At 39.6% G+C, this 14,184-nt stretch overlaps 1 protein-coding gene across 5 annotated transcripts in view; it reads right to left on the bottom strand.

Moving 5' to 3' along the window:
* Positions 1-14,184, bottom strand: part of NIPBL (NIPBL cohesin loading factor) — a 281,825-nt gene that overhangs the window by 115,122 nt on the left and 152,519 nt on the right. For all 5 annotated transcript variants that reach the window (XM_045020599.1, XM_045020600.1, XM_045020601.1 and 2 more), the window contains exon 10: positions 2,831-4,402. In XM_045020599.1, coding sequence (XP_044876534.1) covers positions 2,831-4,402 — 1,572 coding nt within the window. The remainder of the gene's footprint in view (positions 1-2,830; positions 4,403-14,184) is intronic.

Below are 14,184 nucleotides of genomic sequence, written 5' to 3'. Positions count from 1 at the left end.
GGTTTCTTGGGCAGTAGGAGTGGAAGAAGAAAGGAGAAGGAAAATATGGGGAAGGAGGTGCAGAACACCATGAGGGAAAAGTAAGAGAAATAGATGAAAGTTAGTGGGGAAAAAGAAAATGGACACTGAAGACAACACTGGAAAAGACTCACCACAACCTATTATATGATAGAAGAGAAAAAAGCTGAGTGAAACCATGCAGGAAAGTAAGGAATAAACAAAAGCAAGAGTGCTATAGAAAGTTACGTTTATAAGAATGTTTGACAAAATTTCAAAATTAAATATTGTACAAAATAAACACAGAACAATAAATTCCTTTAAATTGGAGAAGCAGTAGTTTTGGGGAAATGACAAGTGTTTTTCACACTGGTTAGGCAGAATCTTCAGCCAACAGCTGCCAAGTGAGACTTTTAGCTCTAGTTTTGAGTGTTTTCAAATTACACCGAATTATTCAGCATCACACATCCAGGGCCACCCAGAGGATTCAGGGGGCCTGGGGCAAAGCAATTTCGGGGGCCCCTTACATAAAAAAAAGTTGCAATACTACAGAATACTATATTCTCATGGGGGCGCCTGCAGGGCCCGGGGCAAAGTGCCCCACTCCGCCCCACACTCCCCCCCTCGGGCAGCCCTACACACATCATGGAAAGAGATTGTCTAGAAGATTTTCAGATGTTAATATAGAACACACATGCAAAATTTGAACTGCAAAGGCAGTTTCTGAAAAATGTGGATGGCCACATGTCAAAAGGTTATAAAAGAAATCTAGTTACTTTAACTACAGTCTCTCCATAGAGCTTATTTCCAATACTGTAAGAATATGTTTCTAGAAACAAAACTGAAAAAACTGACAGATGCTAGTTTAGGGATTTACATTTTCCCCCACTAACAGAAAAAAACGTTTTCACTTTTGAAATATATCTAAGTGACAATATATTGCATGTGTTTCTATTTATGGACTATAAAAAGGGATAGTTTAAGTTCTATCAGCAAGAGTTTGAGATGAATGCATAGCTCATGTGTGGAAAAGCCATTAATCCCTAAATGGGCAATTTAATCATCACTAAAAAGTGCCATTTCAACCTTTAGCCACTATGTGTTCTCTACATGCCACATATTACAGAAAATCTATTTTAGGAATATTTTTAAAATATTAATATATTGGTATACATAAACTGCATAGGGCTCAGTGGGCGCAAGAACCTCTAAAAATTATCTAAAATAGATCTTCTATACATGACAAAATTATGATTTCAAAGTCCACTATCTTAGGCCCTTCCAAGGGTAGTGCTGGATCCCATCAGAAAGCATAGAATATTCCTTCATCAATGGTATAAAGCTCCCATTTTTAATCTTGTAGGCTCCTGAGATGAGAGACACAAAATTGTGATTTTTCATTTCTAGACAGGTGTTATTGTTGCAAGACCCAGTCCTAAACCCCAGAAAGATAATTGTGTGGGGAGGCAGGAGTGAATTTCACATTTTGGAGATGAGAAATTTTTTTAAAAAATAATTGGTGTTTTGAGCTGCTCAGAGGTTTGGAGATCTAAAATAAATTGTGAGCAGAGATTAGGTGTAGCAGTGAAAGGTGCATGATAAACTATAAAACCATGTGATAAATTTATCACAGATATCTCCATACTTATGTACACACACACGCACAACACACAAAGAGCATCTTACTGAATCAAGGCAACTTTATAAAAAAAAAGTCTAAATGTCAAATCTGTGAGCAATTAGACATGATGTTAGCTATTTAAGTAGCTATGGGCTCATATGTATAAATTTATGTATTTGAAAGCCTCTTCCGCCACACAATTGATTTATCCTTTATTTTGTGGCCTGACAGACTTATTGATGTTGACACATTATGATTCTTTTACAAGTTTTACATTAATTTAACATCTAAACACTTAAAACCATAATTTTTAACTTGATGGTAAGGTAGCTTTCACAATGTGGAGTTACAGTGTTTATCATCTAGACGAACACTAAAACAAATTTGGTCATTCATACAAATTAAGTGTTAATTCAACACAAAAATCACCCACCTAAAAACACTGAATGACATACAAGCTACATCAAGTAAGATTCTGTCTACACTATGAATTCAACTATGTCAGCAGACCAAGTTATATATCAGTTAAACTATCTTCAGTCTTTCAGCATAGATGGGATCAGACAGACAATGTTGTCTCCAAATTGAGCTAAAGGCTCAAGGCTAATATGTTAAAACAACCATGCTGCTTTAAGCATATTGAGGGACAACCATGTAATAGTATGTGGGTTCCTGCAATACTCATTTATAGTGTAGATTGGATAGATGGCTTTGCCCAATTCAACTAGGTGTCCCTACTGAATCATGTCATTCCATTCATTTTTTAAGAAGCTACAGGTTCCAGTAATAGTAAAAAGTCTTAGGCTGGATTATACGTGCGGGTTTTGCACTGGTGTAACTAAATTGATTTATTTGCCCCACTGCAAATCCCTAATGTAGAGGCATTTAAATCAGTTTAAATCATATTTATACCATATCTATGCATGATTTAGAATGGTTTAAGTGTCTCTACATTAGGGATTTGCACTGGGGTAAATAAATCAATGTAGTCCCACCGATGAAAGATTTCTAATGGGGCATTGCATAACTGAGATTATACAGAGTCAAATGGAAACAACTCATGTAATCATAGAAATAATTAGTTTAGTACCATTCAATTAGCTCAAATTTAAAAAATATTTATTCAATTTCTATCAATAGCAATATTAAAAAATTTTAAGAAGAGAGGGAACTTACTAAATGTAATACAAATTAACCTTAAAAGAGTCTTACCTTTATTTGATTTGGATGACTTGTTCTTGTTGGGTTTAAAACAAGAGCTCCTTGATTTATCTTCTCTGTCTTTAATAAATTTTTGTACATCATCCAAAGAAAGCTTTTGCAGAACAACTACAGGCTTAGCGCCTTTATTTAGATCTTCTACTAGCCCAATCTTCTCCACTTTCTCCTTTTGTTCACCCTTAATTTCACTTTTCCTTGGCTCCTGAGTGACATTGCCATCTTTATCACGCTTGATTTTTGGAATAACAAAATGTTTCAATGCACCAGATCTTCCCCCCAACAAATAACTGGGAAACTCTGCCTTATTGTCAGTGTGTGGTTTATTGCTATCCACTTTACTCTTATTACCATCTGTCCTTCGTTCATCCTTGCTGTTGGGTGATTTAAAACCAGGTTTATCAAGTCTTGATTTACTAGAATCTCCTTTGCTTTCCTGTTTAATACGAGGACTGTCTGGTCTTGATTTCTGTTCCCCAGAAGAGAACCTCTCCCTTGACTCACCAGACTCATGTCTATGTTTTCTTTCTAGTTTCTCAGTTTTTGAACTATCAGATTTAATCCCATGTTTGGAGTCATGCTCACTTTTGCTTGAGGATCTCAAATATTCAGGTCTTCTGATCTTGGATGGATCTCCCTTATATCTCTCTGATTCGCCCCTATCCTCAGATTTTTGTTTAAGGCTATCATGGTCACGCCTTGGTGTCTCAGGAATTGAACGTCCATCTGGTCTTTGTTTTGTTGGATCTGATCTACTTTCAGATTTTACCCTGGAAGGATCAGATTTAATTTCCTGTTTATGTTTAGATATTTCAGGTTTCTTCTCTGAAGATGGTTTACTAGAATCTCTTCTATTATCATGTCTATGTTTTGGTGTTTCGGGCCTACCCTCATTCTTCTGTTTTGGTGTTTCGGGCCTACCTTCATTCTTCTGTTTTGGTGTTTCGGGCCTACCTTCATTCTTCTGTTTTGGTGTTTCGGGCCTTTGTCTTATTTCCTGTTTGCCATTATTTTGTTTGCTCTCATTTTGTTTCACGTCCATCTGTCTGTTCTCGTTTTGTTTTGTTTCCATCGGTCTGCTCTCATTTTGTTTCACATCCATTGGTCTGCTGTCATGCTTACTTTCATGTTTAGCTTCTATCTGTTTGCTTTCATTGTGTTTACTTTCCATCCATTTGCTTTCATTTTGTTGCACTTCTGTCTGTTTGCTCTCATTTTGTGGAATATCTGTCTTCTGACACTCAGAATCTGACTTTTTCCTAAAGGTTTCAGGATGGTTTTCAGGTTTAAGTTTAAGAACTCCAACAGGGTCTTCTTGGGGAATAAAAATAGATCCATCATTACACTGTTTTATTTCTTCAGGCTTTTTTATGGTGTCTGAGTCCTGAGTTACAGTTGCCTGAGAGTCCACTCGTCCTGCTTGCTGAAGATCAATACTAACCATCAATGCTGGCCTTGACCCATTTCCTGCAGAACCTGTCTCCTGAGAAGCTGGTCTATTTCCTCCAGTAGCACCCCCAGCCTCCTGTGGATAAGAATCTTGTTTTCGCTTCTTCAAAGGCTTATCTGCAGATTGAAAGAAAAAAAACAATACACATGAAAGGATAAACCTCTAAATGAAAGACCCCCAAAAAACCTGAAAAAAGTCTTCCTACACAAACACAGGCAACAAACCTACCCTATGAAAGTAAGTGTGTGGGCATATTCTGTAAACACATTTTCAGTATATTCATGGTCTATGGTTAAACGTTAAAAGAACATGGAGGATAACAACATGCAGCATTCATAAATCAGCAAATGTAAACGTTAAGGTGTTCCTCCATAACCAGAATTGCTTTTTATGCATAGTGTAATACATTTTCTACTGCAGGACCCAGTTTGATTCAGTGCATGTATAGAGTGCCGAAGAAAGCAGAGTTTTGTAGCGAACAAGGCATGGATTCTCTCTGCCCGGTTCACTGTGGTGTTTGGATTGTGTGCAAACAGCTTAAGGGACTAACACTGAACAGTGAGAATAAAAATAAATAAACAAACAAACTACCACTTCTGGAGAAGTACAGTGGGAGAGTTGAGGACTGCACTATAATTCATATACACAAAGGGGCAGTATTCTGAATTTCCAAACCTGAATACTTCACTTTGCAAGCTTAATTTTTTTAAATATTATTTTTGAATGAAATATATATATGATCTAACTTCAATGACTTGATTGGACAATTAAGATGTCAATTTACGGTTTACAATTTACAAAATCAATGTATACTTAGAGTAGAATCCCAATAATTTTGGATATAAGCAGCACCTTGTAATGTAGATTATAAAAAGTCTATATAAAAATATTATATAGCATGTATATCATCCATTAAACCTAATTCATTACTATCAGAATTTCCGAACAAAGTATTCTAAATGAACATTCATCTGGTGGGTCCCGGAAACTAAAAACTTTACTTGCACTACAGCCCATACTTTCAGTTGTCACAAATCTTTTTGTATTTTGCAAAACAAGACCTGAAATGTAGGGTTTGTTTTGTGTTTGTTTAGCTTTTAAAATACCCAATTCTTTCCTGAATTTTCAGTTCTTTACTGCAAGATGGATTTTCCCAGCTTCACCTCAGTGTCAAAAGAAAAAAAACAGACAAGATATAAGAGGAAAAAACATAAAAAGGTGTCAAGTATCAGAGGGGTAGCCGTGTTAGTCTGGATCTGTAAAAGCAGCAGAGTCCTCTGGCACCTTATAGACTGAGGCCATGGCTACACTTGCAAATTTGCAGCACTGCAGCAGGGTGTGAAAACACACCCTCTCCAGCACTGCAAATTGCAGCGCTGCAAAGCGCCAGTGTGGTCAAAGCCCCAGCGCTGGGAGCACGGCTCCCAGCGCTGTATGTTATTCCCCACAGGGAGGTGGAGTACGGACAGCGCGGCAGCGCTTTGAAGTGCAAGTGTAGCCATAGCCTAACAGAGGTATAGGAGCATGAGCTTTCGTGGGTGAATGCCCACTTTGTCGGATGGAAGGACAAAGTGGGTATTCACCCACGAAAGCTCATGCTCCAGTACGTCTGTTAGTCTATAAGGTGCCACAGGACTCTTTGCTGCTTTTAACATAAAAAGGGTAACCTTCAAACTCTGAGAGTAGGCAGAGAGATGAGATAAAACTCCACAAATTGATAATCTTCACAGAGGGAAAATTACAACCTCTGGAAGATTCTCACCCTGGAGAGTAAAAAGCTTGAAGTATCTTCCCTAAAGTTAAAATGAGAGCAAAGTTGTAACAAGCAGCAACATGGTCAATAGCAATAATGTGAACAAGGGATTTTTTCTTCTTCCTATCTCTATCTCCATATCTATAGAATGAGGACTCGGATTACTCTTAAAAATGCAACATCACATACAACATTCACAACTGCAGAAGGAAACAGCAAGCAGGTATTAAAAACTAAAAGCTAAAATTGCAAATAAGGAATATTGGAAAATGTAAACAAAACCTTTTTTTGAATGTGGGAGCGCTTTACTTTAGAAATAAGTTCTGAAACAAAGTGTTTGGAATAGGATTCCCTTCCAGCAGCTGAAGACAAGCAATAATGCATTGTAAATCTGTGAGGAGAGACCACATAATTGGCTTAACATATGTCTATGAACACTCTGAATCCGGGCAGGCAGTGGTGATAACCTTGCCTCTGATCAACTGACCCTTTACCCAGACTTTTAGTTCAGGCCAGCCAGGTAATAGCAATATGAAATGAACTCAGACATCCACTAGACCTTTTGTTAACAGCATTAACCAGCAGATTAAGAAACAAAATAACGGTTGGAATTTCTAACTGCTTTAGACTGCTCCAAGTAAGAATTCCAAAGACATTTTCACATCCAGTGTACAAAGAAGGGCCTCCCTGAGGTGGGCATCAAAGTATGAGAATAATGTGGGAAAGATGATGGGCTCACTAAGATGGAACTCTGACACCATCCAGAGAAGTCATGAGGGCCTGAAGCTCATTTACTCCACAAGATGAAGTTACTGAGGCTAGGAAAATGAACTTACATGAAAAAAAATTAAGCTCAAAAGAGCTGAATGGCTCAAAAAGAACTTTTCCTTCAGTTTTGTCAAGACCAGAATAACTTTTTATGACACAGGAGGTTTTATAACAGTTTCAAGCCCCTACAGACTTGACAAGAAGTTGCAGAAAAAAGGGTCTACCTTCGACTAGGTCACAATAGGACAAAAGAGCTGTTCAATGTATCTGGGAGGATTTAGTCTAAGTTGGCCTCAAACAAGCAAAAAAGGTGGTCAAGCAGTTTTTGCATGGAAAGGGACTGGCAATCTTCTTTCTAGCCATTGCAACCTTCACTAATGTTAAGATGACCTGACGTTAAATTCCTGCCCGAGTTTCTTAGAGAAGAATAGAGACCACACCTTATTACTCATATCCAAATGTGGCTCATCTAGGACTCTGGCAAAAAAGGGTGGAGAGAAAAGGGTATGGATACACTGGAGATTAGGACAGATAAAACAGGAAGGAAGTTATGTGGGAGATGCCAAATAGGAATGGGAACTGGGTTTGGAGGAGTAATTTCTGACAGATGTCCTCTGGTTAGGATTTACTGGTTGATGGGGTTTATTGTTTTATATGGTATTTGTAGCCTGCCTGTAGTCCTTATTCATGCACTCTATGGATTACCAATTCAGTGTTGCTGAGAGGTTGCAATAAGGATTAAGATGTTACCATTAGACCTTATTGATGCTTCTTCCCAGCCTTCTTCTCTTACATATCTGCCTTCAGCTAGCTGGATTTAGTCCTCTGCTAGTAGGTGTCTAGTAAATTTTAAATAACTGATTATGTCTTTAAAAACTGTGGATGAAACCTGACTGGATTACTCTGTATGCCTATTTGTCCAATTGTCTGCAGATGGATCTAGCATGAGCAACGGGAGGATCAGCAAGCTAGAGTGGTTCACCTGGTTTTATTAAATCAGGAATGTAGGCAGTCTCACACTAAAATTATGCAAGCATCTGGTCTTCTTGCTTATAGGTCAAGAGAGAGAAAGTGGGAGTATTGCTTGGATTCTCTTCTGTACCACACATTTTTTGAAGGTGACTAAGGAGGACACAGAGGAAAGAATCAGTTGTTAATTATTTTGGGTGATTGCGGATGGCTTTTCTGTATTGTTTCATAGCTGCTCTAAAAAACACAGGAATAATCCACCTAGATTATGGCTCATGCATACAGCTGGTCATGTTATAAATTCTGTTTCTGAGATGGGATGAGAGAATGGGGATAGTGAGGCTTACACCTTTTGTCACGTTCAGACTGTTGCTTCCTTCATCTTGAGGAGACAATAATAGGGAGTCTGTGAAAGGACATAAGAGAGTTCAACATTGTTGTGAAGTCAGACAAATGTCGTTTTCATAGCATAGTTTTGAATAGATTGGAGGGTCCATTATTGTTGAAGATCTGCTTAGACTATCAACTCCTTGGCGCAGGAACTGTGTATTTCAGGTTGTGGTGAGGCAGTTCTAGCATCATTTAGTATCCATTTAGTCCAGTCTTCCCCAACTGTTTTCAGTGTGGGTTTAGGTTTGAATATGGCACAGAAATGGCTCTTAAATTCTTTTGTTCCTGAGAAGAGCAGAAGCTTGATTTATATGATCATTCATCCAAGATTCCATAATGCTACCTCACCTATTCAATACTACTAGGAGAGGTAGTGAGATGGCCTGAGTACTTGTTTTCCAAGTATATGGCTACAACTTGGTGACAGCTAACTGCGTGAAACTAGTCTGAATCAGAGTGATGTTGGTTAGCTGGAAAAAAGACCAGAAGAAATAGAGAAATTGTGAAGATATAATCTCTTTCTCCAGGTTCACCACCTAGGAATTTTGTTAACTCACTTGCATACATCCAGATAGCAGCGGTGAAAAGTCTGCATTTTCATCTTTGCTTTGTAAGGAAGTTTAGACCTTTCCTATCAGATATGGATTTTGTCACCCTCTATCCATGCCTGTCATCTCCAAAGAAACATCTGTCTGTCCACAAACATGATCTCTTAACAGCCATGTCCCACTGGAACTATGAAACTATAACACAAAGGGGCCTACCACCCACCTCCCCAAGCAGCAGCAATGTGAGAAGCTGGAAGTAGCAGCAGCCACTGCCAAAGTTAAGTGACTTAATACTGTTTAAGACCATTACCCAATGCTAAGGACGCTACCCAAATTATAAAATTTACAGAGACAAAACACATTTAGAGTCCTGTTTCTTCTCCAACAAGCTTTTGTCTGTCATTTATCACTGTCTACGTCCAAACAAAAAAAACCAGCACAATCTGACGATGAAGCAAAAATTAGTTTACTGTAGGTTAAGTACATCCCTTAGGCTTTGAAATTTGAGCTTCTCCTACGCAGTAACACCTGCTGGATGAAAGACTCTCTCACTAACACAGAGAGGTGGTGGTGGTGGTAAAATCAGACCTACCTGTGAATTTTTTTTCTTGAAACCTTTATGCTTGACAGTCAAAAAACAGGAAGCCCTTTTCCCCATTGAAAGGAGACAGGGAAGGTCTTGTGGACCGATGCCTGGCCTTACAAACTGCCACTAGCACCATCTTCCAGAATCAGAGGGGTAGCCGTGTTAGTCTGGATCTGTAAAAGCAGCAAAGAGTCCTGTAGCACCTTATAGACTAACAGAGGTATTGGAGCATGAGCTTTTGTGGGTGAATACCCACTTTGTCGGATGCTGTTAGTCTATAAGGTGCCACAGGACTCTTTGCTGATCTTCCAGAATGATAGCTCCCAAATTTGAAAAAATATTAATTATCTAAACTTTATTTTTAATTAAAACTACTTCAAAAGAATTCATTTGCAAAAAACTTATGACCTTTTTTATAGTAATACTTAATTTTCTCAGTCACACTGTTATGGTTACACTGAAAATTCTCCTAGCGAGGATCCTGCTGTTACATACGGAAGGTCCAAGATTTTTTTTTAAAATTGCAGGTAGGATCAATAACCTTCTTGGCTTCCTATTGTGAGATACTCAGGATTGCAGAAAGGCAAGCTCACCTATTTATACAATAACTGGAGTTCGTAGAGATGTTTTGTCCTTATTGGTGCTCCACTTCTGGTGTGTGTATGCAGTTGTGTGATTTCAATCAAAGATTTTTGTCAGCATTCCCTATGGATAAGGCCCTACTAAATTCACGGTCCATTTTGGTCAAAATTTAGTCATAGGATTTTAAAAAGCATAAGTTTCATGATTTCAGATATTTAAATCTGAAATTTCATGATGTTGTAACTGTAGGGAGTCATGGGGAGGTCACAAGGTTATTGTAGGGGGTGGGTCATGGTATTGCCACCCTTACTTCTGCACTGCTGCAGGCAGCGGGCAGTCAGAGAGTGGCAGCTGCTGGCTGGGAGCCCAGTTCTGAAGGCAGCGCCGCCGTCAGCAGCAACACATAAGTAAGGATGGCACAGTATGGTTTTGCCACCCTTACTTCTGCATTGCTGCCTACAGAGCAGGGTCCTCAGCCAGCAGTCACCAATCTCTGGCCACTCAGCTCTGCAGGCAGCAGTGCAGATGTAAGGGTGACAATACCACAACCCCCACCAACAAATAACATTACACCTCCCACAACTCCCACCCCACAACCTCTTTCTGGGTCAAACTGGGGGTTCTGAGAATGCTGCTCCCCCCCATGAAATCTATATAGTATAGGAGGAAAAGTACACACACAAAAAAACAGATTTTATAGGGAAGACCAGATTTCATGGTCCGTGATGCATTTTTTCCCAGAAGTGAATTTGGTAGGCCCCTATCTAGGGGTCTGTGCCTTCATCTTACATATCCTTGTGCTCCACTGTGAGGGTATAATAGGGAAGGATGGAACTACTGTTGCTCCAGTTGCTTCTCAACCTTGAAGTCCAGGGGGAAGGACTCCAGACACAGAGGGGAAGGTTGGCAGGTAGTGGAACACCCATAGAGACAAAACAGCTCTACAAGTAACCTCCTCCTCCAAGTTATTGTCCCGATGGGAGCTCTATTTTAGGTGACTCAAAAGCCATCCATGAACTATGAAACGGCATTCTGAGGAGGAAGATTCAGTACAGTCTGGAGACCAGTCTCACCAAAAGGCTGCATCTGCCCTGGAAAAATGCATGATAGCATAGTGCTGGGAAAATATGCACAAACAACTGTCTGCAATGAGTATGTTCTTAAGTATGGCTGTAGAGGTGCATTGTGCCCCAATAGAATGGGCATTCATCCTAGATAGGGGGATGGATTCCAGACGCTTCGTAACATTCTAAAGTGCATCCTGAAGCTCATTGTAATAGTTCTTAGGTGGAAATCTGCCATCCCTTCATTCTCTCTGTGGTGCTGCATAAGATCCAAAATGTTGGGACATTTATGACCCTCAAACCAAGGGATAAAAATGGCTGCTTGGGAAAAGTCACCGGCAGAAGTAACACAGATGACCGCTCCTTTTTGTGGAATCTGGAGCTTTTCCTATGTGGTTCCAACTGGTCTTTGGGGCGTTTGACACTTGACTGGGCAAGACCATTGGGCCATCTACAACTTGCTATATTTCTCTTCATTGTAGGGATGTAGATGCCAAGAGATTGCAGGGTCCCCCTAGAGTTCTTCAGTGAGTGAAGGGATTTGTCTTTTGTATCACTGAAGAGCTTGGGCTCTTTGAAAGGAAGATCCTCCACTGTATTTTGGACCTCTGTGCGGAGAACAGAGGATTGCAGACACAGCTTGATGCATGACTACAGCAATTGCCAAGAACAATGTGTGTCAGCTGCATGGAGAGAAGCCTGTAGAGAAGCTTTGGCAATCATCTGGAGAGCCTGAAATGGTTTCTTCTGGTCTTGAGGCAAATAATCAATGTGAGTATTTGCTGTAATTGATAAAGTCATGCTTTTGCCATCAAAGCATGATAGAGGACAACCCTGAATTGTGGACTGGCCAAAGAGTACCTCTTAAGGCCAAAAAAGTCCAACCTCTTAAGTTCTGTATCATGAGAGGTTGATCTGGATCAATGCTGTCCACTTCTCTCATTAACGGCATTGACTACCAGAGAGATATGATTGCTTTCTATAAGTGCATACGAAGGATAAATACCAGGGAGGGAGTGGAGTTATTTAAGTTAAGGACCGGTTGTTGCCACAAGAACAAATGGATATAAAGTGGCCAACAAGAAGTATAGGATTGAAATTAAACGAAGGTTTCTAACCATCAGAGGAGTGAAACTATGAAAGCTAGATACCGCACACTGTGACAACCCATCACTAGCCATAGATGGTTGAGAAGGAACTTGAGCAATGGTGGGTCTGCCCTCCCTGACCAAAAAAAATAAAAAAATCTCTGATCGAAAGTGCACAGGTATGTGCACACACCTGTAGTGGAGCACCCATAGGGACAATAAATCAAAGAAGATCATGCCTTCTTAAATCACTACTCTGGAGATCCATGAAAACACACAAAAATTTGAAGGAATTAAAAAATATCCTCCATCTTAGAAGACGTTGACTTTATGCATCTTTTGTAACTTTGGTATTCAAATTTCCAGCCACTTAGATCCATAGATTTTTTTTATTATTATTATTTTTGCTGCAATGTCAGTAGCATATCTGGTACTTAACTAGCATATCATAGAGACTAAGATTTCCCTTTCCTAGATCCAGGTTCTGATGCAGAACAAGACCTTGTCTAAGTTTGAGTGGTGGTTACAGATTCATTATAAATCAAATGAGAGCCAGGACCTGTGGGACCAAAAAACTGCAGTCAGTTTCTGTGACCTTCTTCTTTGCGATTTTAACTGCCTTTGCAACCAGTGGAGTAGGTGGGAAGGTACAGTGGTGTCTTTTGGACATCTTAGAGGTATGACATCCAACTTCTCTACTTCCAGTTTTTTTTCTTTTCAGGCATTGCTCCATTTTTTGTACTGTTACTGTACAAACAAATCCAACAACAGCTCCATGAACTGTCTTATGACAGTCTGAAGAACAGCTTGATCCAGCTACATTCTCCTGGGCATGCATCTTTCCTGCTGAGCAAAGGATAGATGTGATGTTTTCTTTCTATAAAGTGCCCTGAGGGAAAGCAAAAGTTTTGGTTCTCAAGACATTATCAACGTCATTTCTAGCCTCTTGTGAAATTACACAGGCTTTGGTGGTGGTATTTTCTGTGAGGATCAGCACATGATCAGGAGAGGATGTTGGAAATGAAGGAAGGCTAATCTGATGGCTCAGATTTCCAGTCAGTTAAGGCTCCTTTCTCATCCTTGAACCAATACCGCTAGAGTCACTACAGAGTACAGACACACCCTTCATTCTTGGAAACTACTGTTTGTCCAATCTTTGAGGGTATGCCCATGAGCAAAGGGACATTATAACTGGAACCAGCGTGTATATCTTCATCTACTTGTTTGCCAGGTTTGCAAGACAGCAGTGCCAGATGAACGGTGTCCACAAAGGAAACCAGCATATCAGGACCTGCGGTAAGTATGGTGGCTGGATGAGTGGTGACTGGGTCATTTAAACAATCTTCTCTAGTCTCTCCTTTAAAATGAACACTTTGTCCAAGACAGTATCCAGGACTGTAGGTCATCAAGTCTCCAAGGTTATTGCAGATGGCTCCTTACCGTATTTAAAAGGAAGCCATGTTCCTGCAGATATGATACAGTTGCCATGAATTCTTATATGACTTTAGACAGAGAGGAATCGAATGGTTAGACATGTATGTTCTGTTCTCCAAGAGTATCATGTTGACAAGGGTCTTTTGTAAATACCTGTGGAAAGGTAGAGACCAAAAAAGAGAAACTGGTATTGTTACTGCTCTTCATTTTAGCAGAATTGTGGGTACTTTCAATGGTTCTGCTGTATTAATGTGTTATGGTAGGCCTCTTTACGAATATCATATAGATGTCATGAAGTCACCTTAGTTACATCATCCTTTCATCTCCTTTCTCTAATTTGACTTGCTTGTGGATTTATTCAGACTGCAGGTCCATGATGTCTTGAATGTCTCCATTCTTCTTCAGCATCTCAAAGGAGATTGATTCCATACCACTGATTCCTGGCTGTAAATGGGTTAAAGGCTGTAGAACAGAGCTAAACTTTTAAATATTTTAGAGTGTGAGTGAGTGTGTGTCTAAAATTAGTTTAGCATAGAACATCAAAAAGCCTTATGTTTCTGAAAGCTTACTTAAATAAGCTTCCAAAGTCTCTGCAATAAGTAGACACCTAAGGTCTGCCATAAGTTCAAGTCTGAAAGCAGAGGACTTTAGAAACTTGTGCTGAGGGGTGACTGCTAACTTCTGGAGCCAAAAGACCCAATCTTCTTCTAGTCACA

This window comes from Mauremys mutica, chromosome 6 (genome assembly GCF_020497125.1).
Source record: "Mauremys mutica isolate MM-2020 ecotype Southern chromosome 6, ASM2049712v1, whole genome shotgun sequence".
Lineage (NCBI taxonomy): Eukaryota > Metazoa > Chordata > Testudines > Geoemydidae > Mauremys > Mauremys mutica.
Note: the sequence above shows the minus strand (reverse complement) of the source record. Positions and strands in the feature narration are given on the sequence as shown.